The sequence below is a fragment of the Halichoerus grypus genome, chromosome 13 (assembly GCF_964656455.1).
Source record: "Halichoerus grypus chromosome 13, mHalGry1.hap1.1, whole genome shotgun sequence".
Classification (NCBI taxonomy): domain Eukaryota; kingdom Metazoa; phylum Chordata; class Mammalia; order Carnivora; family Phocidae; genus Halichoerus; species Halichoerus grypus.
The window spans coordinates 11,227,913-11,241,947 of record NC_135724.1 but is presented as its reverse complement, the minus strand read 5'-3'; the positions used below and the strand labels follow the sequence as shown (position 1 = coordinate 11,241,947).

General features: G+C 34.2%; 1 protein-coding gene across 3 annotated transcripts in view; it reads left to right on the top strand.

Annotated features, from left to right (window-relative positions):
- CDH7 (cadherin 7) overlaps positions 1-14,035 on the top strand; it is a 127,816-nt gene that overhangs the window by 62,685 nt on the left and 51,096 nt on the right. For all 3 annotated transcript variants that reach the window (XR_013443269.1, XM_036120071.2, XM_036120070.2), the window contains exons 5-6: positions 2,519-2,686; positions 5,122-5,309. Coding sequence is in view for 2 of the 3 variants with exons in the window: in XM_036120071.2 (XP_035975964.2) it covers positions 2,519-2,686; positions 5,122-5,309 (356 nt within the window). In the remaining variant the exon portion in view is untranslated. The remainder of the gene's footprint in view (positions 1-2,518; positions 2,687-5,121; positions 5,310-14,035) is intronic.

The following is a 14,035-nucleotide window of genomic DNA, read 5'->3' as shown; positions in this document are numbered from 1 at the left end:
ATATTGGGAGGAAAAATAAGAGAGGCACAGAAGTTAAAAAATAAATAAATAAATAAACCAAATGAATAGGAAATGATTCTAAACATAATTCATTAATATTTTGTCATCTAATGATACACTTAATGATCAAATATTCAAGAGAGCCAATCCTCAATTTATTAAAAAAAGGAGTTACAAATAAAGGATGATTAACATCTGAAACAAAAGAAAGGAAAAAGACAGAGAGATGTGAGTCCCAGAACTCTTAGACAAAGACTATGCTCAGTAGCATTATTACTGAGATCAGCACTCATTATATTATAGAGTTAACAGAAGTATTGAAGAACAAACATGAAATACACATGGAATCATTATGACACTAAGAAGAATATGTGTTAGACGCTGATCCACCAAACCAGATTAGTCTGTGACTCTTTCTAATGATTTTTGTTTCCTTGATATTTCACATATTAACTATAAGCAGTGTGTAGGTGGCCAAAAGAATTCAGGGAAGGGTATTAAAGAGGGCACGTTCTGCATGGAGCACTGGGTGTTATACGCAAACAATGAATCATGGAACGCTACATCAAAAACTAATGATGTAATGTGTGGTGATTAACATAACATAATAAAAAAAAATAAAAAAGAATTCAGGGAAGGAGTTACTTAAACTGACCCTGTATTTGCTGTGCTTGTAGCAACGCTGCCCGATAAGAAAAAGTGGTCAATGTTTAAAAACAAAACAAAACTGTCCTAACTCAAAGAAGCATAATTTAAACACTTAAAATACTAACGTGTTGTTGATGTGTGTGAAGTGTGTAGGTGTGTTTGTGTTTGATAGCTAGTGCTCAGACTAAACAAAAGTATAGTTACTTAAGACAGGATGAGTGTTGTTTAACTTGGAATCTTGTGAACCAATAACAAATTGCTTAATTTTTTCCTATGCTATTGAAAAGCTTTTCTCATCTGTTTCCCACCCCTAGAACAGTTACCAAACTGTAGAATATTATGAATTATAGGGAAGGCCTCGTATGCTTTCCCCTAGGCTTATGTTTGGTGCTGAAATATAACCTACGCTATAAATAAAATATAACACATAATATATATAACATAGCACACCATTATTACATGTGTACATCGAATAATCAGCCTTTAAACAATTTAAATTGTCAGCTTTTAAAAAATTATAAATTGGAAGGATATAACATTTTTATGCTAAACATGAGGAAAGAAAGAACCTTCATCCCAAATTAAACAGTTATTTGCAATTATTTTATTCCTGAAGAACCATCCTCTATCAGGCAACCCGGTTTTGCTGTTTTGCTTCTGAAAAGTCCTTAATACCAGAGTTTTTCTTCTGCAGGTCTGAGTCAGTGAGGATTTAAATCCTGGCTTCCCCATAAAAATTAGAATCTGTTTAATAAAAAAGATTAGACATCTTTCAAGCTATGGTCCTAGGTGGATAGGTAGGACATAGTCTTTGTTGGAAAAGATGAAATTGCAAGAAATAATTAAGTAGGATTCTGAACTCTTTATATTTAATTAGTAAAGATGACCTCATATTGCTAGTTCAAGGCCTGTATAGATCAATATTAAATGCATTTTTATTTGATATCACCTCTATGTACATATACTAAGTATATTAGGTATATATATCATTTAACATTAAACTAAATTTCATCCTATAATTAAATATTATTACCTAATATACTTAGGCAGTAATTAAATAGTTATAAAATAATTAATTTACTATACCAGTGATTATTCTGTCAAGCTTCCCCATCAAGCAAAATGAAACTCTGAAATCAATTTCTCATATATCTGAAGCCTTAAGGGTGATCAATATTCAATGCAATTGATTAGAAACAAGAACAAAACACATGAATGTTTTCAGTGTTGCTGATTTATATTGACATAGTCATTCTCATCTTTAGTACTTTATCTCAGATCATTCGATAAAGCATAAGATCATCCTGCATCATAACCACAATCCACAACCATAGCCATAGTTTGAAATGGTGTTTTTCTTACTAAACATAAATCACTCTCATTTTTTAATTTTTAGACTATTTCAGCCATTTTGCTCAAAGAGAGGTAATAGGAACCATAACTGAAAGGTTATACTGATTTCACATCACCTGGGAATTACGTGGTTAGAGAGGATGAAAGAGAAGAAAAGGAAAGTTTCATTGTCATGTACCTGCACAGGTTACTGCCCATTACTTTAGATGAGGAGTTCACATTCATGTTATTTATTTATAAGTTGGTATTTCCGAACCATATTTTCATAAAACTGAAAGATAATCCTCTCTATCCAATATTGAGAAGCTCTGCTTTTCCATGTTACAGCACTCTCTGTGTTTTGTAATATTGTATATAACTATTATGTCCCTTTGGTCTTTAATAGGCAGTAAGATTATTTAAAATAAAACAACAAAAGGCAACAACTCAGGAATGACTTGCTACCTATATCAGTGTTCTTCACTAGTATAAATGCAATGATTCATGATGCGTTTTACTGGGATTTGAAATTTTACAGGAGTCATCAAGACCGCCCTTCCAAACATGGATAGAGAGGCTAAAGACCAGTATTTGCTTGTTATTCAGGCAAAGGATATGGTTGGTCAAAATGGAGGACTCTCAGGAACTACATCAGTCACCGTGACCCTAACTGATGTCAACGATAACCCACCTCGCTTTCCTCGAAGTAAGCTATTTTGTTAAATGCTGCAAGTGCCCTAACTTTCCTTGCCAGTCTATAAAAATGTCTTTTAAAAGGAATTTTTCCAAATGCTTCTCTAGCAAGTGATTATCTTACTACATTCTCCCACAATTTTGTTTTATCAGGGGCATGGTTTTAATTCAGAAATGTGGAATAATAAGGGTATTGAAAATGAAAAGAGGCAATCATATCTTTATTACTTCTGTCTTCAATATAATATGGTTTTTCTTTGGTTCACATTTTTAATACCAGTTATTATGTTTATTTATATATTCATCTTTTCATTCTAAGATATTCTTTGTACACATTCTGTACATTACAAGGTTGTTGCCAATTGTAACTTTCAGATACATTTCATGCATTCTATACACCGAAAGTATTGATTCATTTTTGAAGATAAAAATAGAAGAGCACTAAAGTTTTTCATTTTTTACTCCACACTTTTTTTTTTTTTTTACCACTTCATGCACATTAAACATTCCTTTAGCAGTTCTATCATCTCTTTCTTGTGCAAACATTCAGTGTTTCTAAAGAAGTCAATTCAAAGAACCAGAAAACCACATGCCCTCAATTTAGTTTCTATGACCAAAGTGGCTTTTGACTTAGCCAAGAAAAGGGGGAGGGAGTGAATTCTAGGTAGAAATGTCTTGATTATAGAAAAGCATTTCATCTCACTGTCTTTTAGTTTTTCTTTTTTCTTTTGTAAGTGTATGTGGTATTTCTTTACAATTCTCAGGAAAATAAGGAAATTGTATAGACTCTGATGTCTCTAAAATGTTTGTTTGATAGACATGAGTAATGAAGCTCCCTTACAAAAACAGATCTTAGAAGCAAACAATGTCAAAGAAGCTTTCTCTGCAAACATGAAAGTCACTGTGTTTTCCTGCAAATACTCTGTCTTTGGATGTTTCATTTTTATTTTACATATTTTAATATGTAATATTATTATATGATATTGTTATACAACAGACATTTTAATACTTCCTAACAAAATAAAGTTTACTCTAAGTTTAGCATTCATAAAAAATGAACTCATCCTTACCGTGCCCTTGATAGCTTATAATGGGAGAGGAGAGGAAGGTTGTAGAATAAGCAAAACAATAATGTAATTATATTGGGCTCATAATAAAATTAACTATTTTTTTTAGCCTAGAGTGGTAAGAATTGATACTTAGAATTTTCATTATTTCAGTTGTCATGATTTGATAAGATACGATACAGGTTTTCTAGCGTATATTAGATACTCTCCTACTTATTAAAGTGAGGGAAGCCAAGGGTATGTCATTAGGTTTTTCATTTTTGCTGGGATTCTCTCTACCATATGTAGTTAATATTCTATCCTTAAAATTTCTGGATTTTACTAAGGATGCTTCTGGATCTGTAAAAGGGGTCACTCAAAAGTCATCAGCATATCTTGTCATTATTTTTTTTTTTAATCAGTGACTGTTCACAAAATGTAGAAAATTGCTAACAATAGTAATTCTGAGCTGAAAATGGGGTCCCTTCAGTTCCTTCGAAGAGAATCTTTTCTCTTCATAAGAAAGTGAAAGTACACCACATTTAACAACCTGAAGGGAATGGAATAGGTAGAGGAAACAGGAAAAAACAGATGATTAGAGAAAAATGGTTCTGAGGAGTTTTCTAGTTTCGAAGGGATGATTCATGGTCATCTGCTTTCCAAACTGTGGTTTTTTTGTTTGTTTTTTTGGTTTTTTTCTTGACTTGCAGGATGGTGAAGAGGAATTTTTACAAAAGAAAGTTAAAAAGCTTCTCTTTCTATTTTACTTTTCTTTCCTTCTGTTCAAATAATATCACCTCTGCTCTTGTGCCTTTGTGTCCCAAATCATACAACCCACAGAGATAACTCTCATTCCTGATAAATTTATGAGCTAAAACAAGGCTAATGTGGTCTTTTCATCAATGTCCTTGTCCAGTTGTCTGAAACTTTCTTAGTAAAAGACACTGTTATGTACATCCTAACAATAAGTAATCAGAATTACTTAGGCTTGTATTTGCCCACTTGAAACCTAAGCTATGCTGTTTTTATTTTTTAATATTTATATTATTATATTTTAATTATTTAGATTCAATGGTTACATATTGATCTTATGTATAATTATTTTAAATTTATTTTATTATTAAAAATTGCTTATTTCTCACCACTAGAAATACAGGAATGGAGACTCTTATCATGCCTTCCTCAGGCTGTTTCTGCTGTGATGTATAAATTATTTTAGATTATCACCAAGAAATTTCTTGAGTCTATATGAAACTTGTCATTTATCTCATATTGCCTTAACATCTTTTTTAGTAAAATATAAAAACAAACTAAGCAAAGATGATGCAAAGCAGCCAGATAGTTAAGTATTTATTGGTTAGCTTCCATGTAGTTTGTTCACTTCTTGATGTGAATTTCACAGGGTCTTACCAGTATAACGTCCCAGAGTCATTGCCAGTGGCCTCCGTGGTGGCCAGGATCAAAGCAGCTGATGCAGATATAGGAGCTAATGCTGAAATGGAATACAAAATTGTGGATGGTGACGGATTGGGAATTTTCAAGATTTCTGTTGACAAAGACACACAGGAAGGAATCATCACTATACAGAAGGTAACATTTCCTTTATTTTTATTTTCTGTGAAGGTAACACTACTGCCCATACTAAGAAGCCATGTTTGCTTTGATGGAAGAATGTATTAGACAAAGTAAATGACCATGTGGAACTGTTATTATTTTAACTTTAGGAAGAAAAGCTCTGCGTTTATTTTTAGGTGTCAGAATCATAAAGAATCCTCAAGGACATTTGTAAACATGCCTCAACGGGTCTCTTCTGAGCAATCCCACAGCCCTTATCTGCTGTGTTATGACTGACAGTAGGCACATTGGCAAATGTACTGTTTTAAATGACCTATGTGGAGAGAGGAGTATGTTTCTTTGTTGACTATTCCAGGCATGAAACCCCTAAAATCAACTAAAAGTCTTTATTAGCAAACTAGACAGACAGTCCATATATGTGAAAGCAGTGCGAAGTTAGAAATAGAAACCAAAATGTTGAAGACTTGCTACATTATCAATTATTCCTTTTTACAGTTTATACTAATTGAAGTGTTTGAAGAATTCATACAGAGCATGGAAAGTTGTGAAGCTTATCATAATCCCCTAAATATAAGTGCAAAGGAGGTAGAAAATCCCTATAATCCGAACTAAAGACTCTGTCATGGTATATTTAAATTAGCTCCCAACACTGATTAGATATGGGGGGAAATGAGCTATTTATTCCTTCTGCTTTGTATAGACATGATCTTAGACAAAAGTTAAAAAAAATTATTGTGGAATATAGTCTTACTTTCTCAACTATTTGAAATGCTAAAAATTAAAATATGTGATAATCCCCATCCTCTAAATAATGGTATCTTATGTCAGTCTGACAATCCAGGTGTATAACTCTGTAATTAACACTCCTCAATAATTAACACATGTCAATAAAGAAAGTTATATTTTAGTTGTTAACAGGAAAACATAGGTTTGATTTCAGGCCAATGGGCAAAACATTTCTGCAATTATTTCCAGTGGACAGCTGCTATTTTAGCTTAGCTGGTGACAATCTGTGTAAAAAAGTTTTAATAACTAGGATAGGCCAACTGTTGGCAAAATGTTTTGTTGTCTAAAATAAAAGGAATGCAATAAGGTACAATGCTGCTCAAAGATTTCAAAGATTCATCTGAAATCAATCTGTTCATATTCTAGAATTTAAATATATATTGAAATTATTTTTACTGAACCCATACATTTCACATAGCATAAAGCATTGAAGAAACATATACACAAATACATATATTTGATATATTTAGTTCAGTAATAACATTTATCTTCAATTTCTTAATATTATTTTTTAAAGTTTTAGGGAATTGTTAATTCTGGTCACAGTCAAATCACACACTTTTTTTTTTTTTTAAGTTTAAAGCTTTGAAGTCATTTCTAGCTTCTTGTTCCTCCTTGATCCATAATAGCTCTTGGCTATATGTTTTTTTCTGTTCTCTTTAGCATTATCCTAAGGTTGGTTATCATTGCTCACTCCAAAACTATTTTAATAGCTCCTGAGTTTACAACCTATTTCTAGCTTCTCAAATCCATCCTTTCTTTAAATTGCTGTTCAAAATTCAAAAATACTTTATTAGCCCAACTAGATTGAAAGCAATCTACCTTATACTAAGGGAATAAGAGAGAGGGATACAACAAATTGAAATGAAGCAGTAAAATAATCATTAATGAGGTTATATGCTTAGAAATTCCAAAAGAATTTACTGAAGGATTGTTAGAATTAACAAGAGTTTTCAATAATGATAGCTACAAAAGTAAGTTAAAAATGAGTAGATTCGCTGTAGTTCATAAGAACTGTTGTTACAAACTTTCATCTTCAATCCAAGGCAAGTGGCTTCTACTCATGAAAAATAGAATATCCATACTTGGCCCACTACCCCTAAAACCCTCCATCTTTTTTTTTTCTTTTTTTTTTTTTTTATGTTAATCACCATACATTACATCATTAGTTTTTGATGTAGTGTTCCATGATTCATTGTTTGCATATAACACCCAGTGCTCCATTCAGTATGTGCCCTCTTTAATACCCATCACTGGGCTAACCCCCCTCCCCTCTAGAACCCTCAGTTTGTTTCTCAGAGTCCATAGTCTCTCATGAAAACCCTCCATCTTAAAGCAGTGTAGTCCACTAGCCTCATAAGGGCAGTCTTTAACCCCACATCCAAGTGTTTTTCCATCATGAAGCCAACAGGATCCTGAGTTCTACTTCAGAAGAGTGTTTTTGCTTAACATTTAAAAAAAATAGTCTCTTTAGAGTGTTTTGTTGTTGTTTTTCAGAATGAAGAAGGTCTATCCTTAAGATTTTCTGATTCCTTCTGTCAGAACTAACAATTGCATATGGTCCTCAAGGACAGGATTTTGATTTTCAGTTTTATTTGTCACAATTTCAGTGAAATGAGGTTCTGTATTTCATTCCAGGTAAAATGCTTCCAGAGGCTCCTTACAGTGAGTGGAGTCAGCAAAAGCATATATGGGTCCCATAAATTTGGTATTCTTTCTGTATAGAATAGTGGAATCATCTATGAAATCCAGAATGGAATTCTGATCTGAGTCACAAGGACATTCTTACTAGAACCAAGAAATTCTGAAGGAAAACAAATGAAGCATTCTTCCATTGTTCTTAGAATATTTGAAAATTTTCATTTAGATATACAGTAGAATGCTATGGGCAGTCCCAAAAAATGACCCATTTTTTGATGGGTTTTCTAGTCTCTCCTAACTATAGGAAAACATTTACAACCAGGCACTGCTAGGATGTTGACATAATGTATTCTGATGATTGTGAATGTCTCTAAATATTATTTTACGTGTGGATAACAGTTTCACCGTTTATTTATATCGCCATTTCTCTTGGAAGTAGGGTATTTTGTACCTGTGGACCATGCTTGATAATCATGTGAACTTATTTTCTCTCTACTCTATAGTATAATAAAACTTCAGTTCATTTCTTTGTCATAAACAATGCACTGTCATGGTTATAATGAGATTTATTCCAGTTTGAGCAAACTGTTATTATATTTTGAAACATTTACATATGTTATACTTTACATAGAGTGAACTTCAGAGCAGAGAGAGAGCAAGAAACCAGTCTTTTTTAAATATGTTAGAAAAAGAAAAATAAGTACAGAATTGTGAAAGATAACCTTCACTTATGTTATTTTTGTTCCAATGTCTTATATAGAAAATGTTTATAAATATGACCAAATAGGCAGAATCCCCAAGCTAAAGGTTTTTATAGGTATTATCACAGAATTATAAACATGATTATATAGTTTAAATACTGTTTCAAATTAAGACGACAATACAGTGTTTCACAGTTAAAGCTCCTGCTTTGGCCATTTATGAATGATTTAATAACTTCTACAACCAATTACACAGGGCTTCCAAATTCACAAAGTGTAAACCTGAGTATTATCCCATGTGAGTGAAACTGTCTTTCTTTCCACCTAGAATTTTTTCTGCTTACATTTTCACATCATAATTTACAATGCGGGAACTTTAGTTTCCTATTTTTCCTTTGAGATATGAGAATCTTTCGTCTAATGTACTTCAGTTTTCAATATAAGACCTCAGTAGGGATTAAATATGGGATTCTGCTTTTATAAAATACATTACTCTAGAGTTACAGTACAGTAAAAAATGAGCATTTTCAAGATGCATTTCCTGTGAAGGTAAGTACGCATGCATCTCTGGCATATGGATGGTGTTTGGAGGCTCATGCTGTCACTGTCAAACAGCGTATTTTAGCTTTTCCTGGCCGATTCTATGCTATCTTCATAATCTCCTTATATTCATACCTTTAAAAATTCTGAATGAAGCCGAAGCCATCAAATAATAGAGCATCACTGTAGAAGCATTTCTAAGGTGGCCCACATCCTTTCACTGTGAGGGAGAAAGAGTTAGAATACACAGTTTCCCTTCAGCCTTCAACTCTGCCACAAGGATTTCTAAGCTCTGGGGTTTACTATTTTGTTATTGAAATGTGTCCTTTGTCTACTACTTGCAATAATGAGGAGCTAATTCCCAGAGTCAAGTATGTATTTCAGCATTTCACAAAATGCTGCTGATGTGTGGTGGAGGTGTGTCAAACCGAAAACATTTCCAATTTATTTTTCTTCTTATTACATTTTTCTTTCAAAAGATTTAATTCAATTAATCCTGGTGCTGTAGAGGCAGATTTCTCAAAATAGAACAAAGATATTTCTCTCATTGGACTGGGAAAAGGCATACATTTTGGGTTATTTTAATTTTAAAGGCTGACTGTGATAAGATTAATACAGTAACTCAAATTTATTTAACTTCTGAATTTCAGACTATATTTTCCAATTTATTCAACCCATTGTTCCTGTGTATATTTAAGTAGATCCTTATATCATTTTAATCATTATGCTCATGTATGCATATATATAGGCTATCTGCTTATTAAGGTATAAATTTAGCAGTGTTTGAATCCAAGATTAGAGATACATTTAGGGGCTTAAAAAGGAAATAAGAAATTGACACTCTTTGAAGGAAGTTGATAGTAATGTAAATGTCAACACAGGACAGTCTTGATCAAAGAGGCAAAGGCCATGTTCGCTTATGAGTATTTTCTGTTTGCTTTGATGTTGACAGTTATCAGAGCAGTGTTCTCGGAATATGTGTATGTCAAAGACATTTTCCAGTGAGCCCATCACTTTTTTTTTTTTTTTTTTTGCTTAGTACAAGTCACAGATAATGTACAGTTTTTTCCTTCTGTCTTTTTTTTCCATTGTGTGTTGTTTCCTAAATTAGTTTCAATGGGTAGGCTTCCAAGAAAGACATATTTAAGAAAGAGATAAGATTTAGTGATTGTATAAGAAAGTTGGAGAGAGAATTTAAGGACAAAACTGAATCTTTCTAGTATGAATAACTGGATGAATAATTGTGTCATTCCTTTAGAATGGGAGTGTGCTGATGATTAATATGGTTTGGAATACATGTGAGGTGCCTGTCATATCTGGGTAATAACATCTAGGAGGTCATGAATAAGGATTAGCAGCTCCAGGCAGAGGTCTCGAGTACAAACTTGGTCCTGGGAAGCATAATCATATGCATGATAATTAAATTTAAAGGGACACTCGAGAATATCACTAAAGCATGTATATAAAGTAAGGGAAAGGGGTGCCTGGCTGGCTCAGTCGGTGGGCATGCAATTCTTGATCTCATGGTCATGAGTTAAAGCCCCACATTGGGCACAGAGATTACTTAAAAAACATAAAAAAGTGAGGGGAAGAATGCTTTAGACATTACTTGGTGAAACTAAAAATTTAAGTTAGCAGGGCAGGGAAAGATTCAGAGAAGGGAAATTGTTTTATCCTTTTAGGACTGAGGTATTTTAAGAGAGTTTATAAATAACTGATCAACAAAGCAAACTTAAAATTTAAATATATTCGGATAAATAAAAGAAAAGGAATTGCATATATTATCAGTAGAGGGGGGAACTGATGGTTCCTGGAATCTATTTTAGATAATGAAGACAGGATATAAACCAATAAGGAAATGATTAGAAGAGTCAAGGGCCTGGAATTCAAAGAAATTCACATGTCTAGATATGACCTCTCTCTCACTATTTCATCTGGGCATTTCAAGGCTATTTTGGTTCATTTTCACTGGATATGCTGTCATCACATATCAAAACCCGAAGCCACCGACTTTTATTCTATTTCTCTCCACAGCTGTGTCAACTATTCATTGCTACTTAACAAATCACCCCCGCAATGAACCACTTTAAACAACATTATTTCTTTACATCATGACTTTGTGGGTGAGCAATTTGGTGGGGGTTCAGCCGGCTGATTTTTCTGCTGGCCTTAGGTAGGCTCACACATGGTCATCTTGGTGGCTGTGCCTCTAGGGAGGTGGCTGTCCATCTGCTGAGCCAAGGGGGGCTAGAAATGTGTCTCAGAGCATCCAGTTGCTAGCTTGGGTTTGTTCCATGAATGGCAAGAACAGAAGCTACAGGATCTCTTGAAGCCGATATCAATCTCTGCTGCCACATTACATTCATCAAAGCGAGAGAGGCCAGGCCAGATTTGAGAAGTGAGTGAAAAAAACACATGAAAAGAGAGGAGCTGTACAATACTGTGGATGCTGGGAAAGTAGAAAAAAAGATTTTGAGTCCCAGCTGTGCTCCGAAGAAACTAAAAAGTCTTCAGTTTACACGTATATGAAATGGCAAAAGTAAGAACAGAATCTCAGGTCAGCTGACTTATGCTATAGTCTTTTCTCCCGTTTCAGCGTTACTCACAAAATAATTGTGCGGATCAAAATAAATTAATGTTTGCTGCTGTTTGATAAAAGCTCCCAAGAAAAATATAAGCTAAACTGGCTTTGGGTCATAATCTGGATTCAGCCTGCCAGAAAATGTGTGAGACCCTTCCACACGAAGTCACTGGGTCTAGTCATGGTGCATGCTGGGAAATAGGGACCTCTGCCTGAGCTGTTGTGTGAACCACGTTTTAGATGCTGGGCAGGAATATAGTCATTTGCAAGCCTTGTTTTCTATTTTCTGCTTATGAAATAATAATTAAAAAACCTACTGAATTCACAGTAGGAGGTTGTGGTACACAGAAGAGTGTGCCCTCCTTCCCCCATCCCAAAGATATCCATGTCCTAATCTCTGGAATCTGTGAGTAGTTTACCTTACATGACAAAAGGAATTTTGCAGATGTGATTAAGTTAAGGAGCTTGAGATGGGGAGATTATCATGGATTATCTCACTGGGCTCAGTGTAATCACAAGGTCCTTATATGAGGGATGCAGGAAGATTCAGTCACAAGAGAAGAGATGCGGTAACAGAACCAGAGGAAGATGGAAGAAGGGGCTGTGAGCCAAAAATACATGTGGCTCCTAGAAGCTGGAATGATTCTTCCCTGAAGCCTTAAGAAGGAACACAGTCCTGTCAACACCTTGATTTAGACCTCTGAACTCCAAAATGGTAAAACAATAAATGGATGTTTTTTTAAGCCACTACATTTGTGGTGTTTTGCTACTGCAAGAGTAGGAAATTAACACAGAGGTCATAGTCGAACATTTCTGTGAGTGGAATAGCTAATCCTGACAACAGAACATAAAAGAGAAAGCCAGACATTAATTAACTAGGTATGGATAAGAATCTGGGTAATTCCCGATTTAGTCATTCTGTGCTCAAGTTGAAATAATATGTGATGGCAGTGGACATTTTGGTGATAACAGCCCTCAATTTCTCTCTCACCACTGCAGTATGGACTGCTTATTTCCTACATCAGTTTTATATGGTTTATCCCACCTTCTTCCTTTGTCATCATCTTGAGATTCACTACTACTCTTTTTGTTTTAGATTGTCAGATTCATACTTCCAATTCATTCTGATCTTTTTTCTTACTCTGTGGGAACAAAGACACTGGGGCCACCCTGTGTGATTATGAGCAAGGAACTCAGTCTGTGCTTGGCTCAGTTTCCAGATTTGTCAGAAAGATCGGTTAAGAGCTATCTTATCGGAGCGCCTGGGTGGCTCAGTCGTTAAGCGTCTGCCTTCGGCTCAGGTCACGATTCCAGGTCCTGGGATCGAGCCCCACATGGGGCTCCCTGCTCAGCAGGAAGCCTGCTTCTCCCTCTCCCACTCCCCCTGCTTGTATTCCCTCTCTCGCTGTGTCTCTCTCTGTCAAATAAATAAATAAAATCTTTAAAAAAAAAAAAAAAGAGCTATCTTATCTTACAGTATTATCTTGTGAGAACCAATGAGTGTGAGCAGTTAATTAATATTGTAAAACTTGTAGAATGCACATGGGAAGGACTATATAAATGTGCATTTTTAATAGGGAATACATTTAGCAGTTTATGGTTCTACCTCTTTTAGATAAGTTCAACTAAAAATCTGAAACATATATGCATTTAGTTGATGGTCTTCGATTTTTTTAAGTTAGAAAATGGAGATGTGTTATATCTGCTTCATTGCTTTTTTTCTAGTATCTAGGTTAAGAGATGTTAATTTAAGTACTCATGGAAGCCAGAGGACACTTGTGTGGCTAGATAATGGAAATAATTATTCCTGATATTTGTATCCTGACTTTATTCTTAATATGTTGACATAATGTTTCAGACTTAAACATTTCTGCATTTATTGATATCTTCGTTAAGGTCCTAATTTACCTATAGAACACCAGATACTTTCTGTGTAGTGATAATAGTCTGTTTGCAAAATATGAGTATTTGTATCAAGTCCCTGATAAAGAGTTGCATTAAAGTATAATTTTTTGAAAAGTTAAAATAATGACTCTCATAGAAATATAAACTGGACATGGAGGTACCCAGTAATCTTTTTTTGCTTGTTCCAAATTTGCTTATACTTATTTTGCTTTTTTAGATGATTTGTTTGTCCCTAGATTTTTTTTTTAATGCGTCAACATGGTGCATCCAAATATAGAATCTTATATATGTTACAGTTTGGAACATATCTTTCCCTTCTCTTATTCTCTATAAAAATAGCTTATTGCCCAAATCTGGATATAGGTTTCATGATTCACAAAAGTTTTCAAGACAAATAAAAGCTTCAGAAGATGGTAAAATCACTTGCAACTGTCAACAAAAATTGCACTGGACAGATTTAAACAGGATAAGACAGACTTCAAGGATATCGCAATAGGAGAAGGAGGCCAGAATTCAGTCTAAACTCAAGTCAGGTGAGACAGAGGGCTGGCGAGTTAAGAGCTAGAGTGTGGATGGATAGGGGGGAT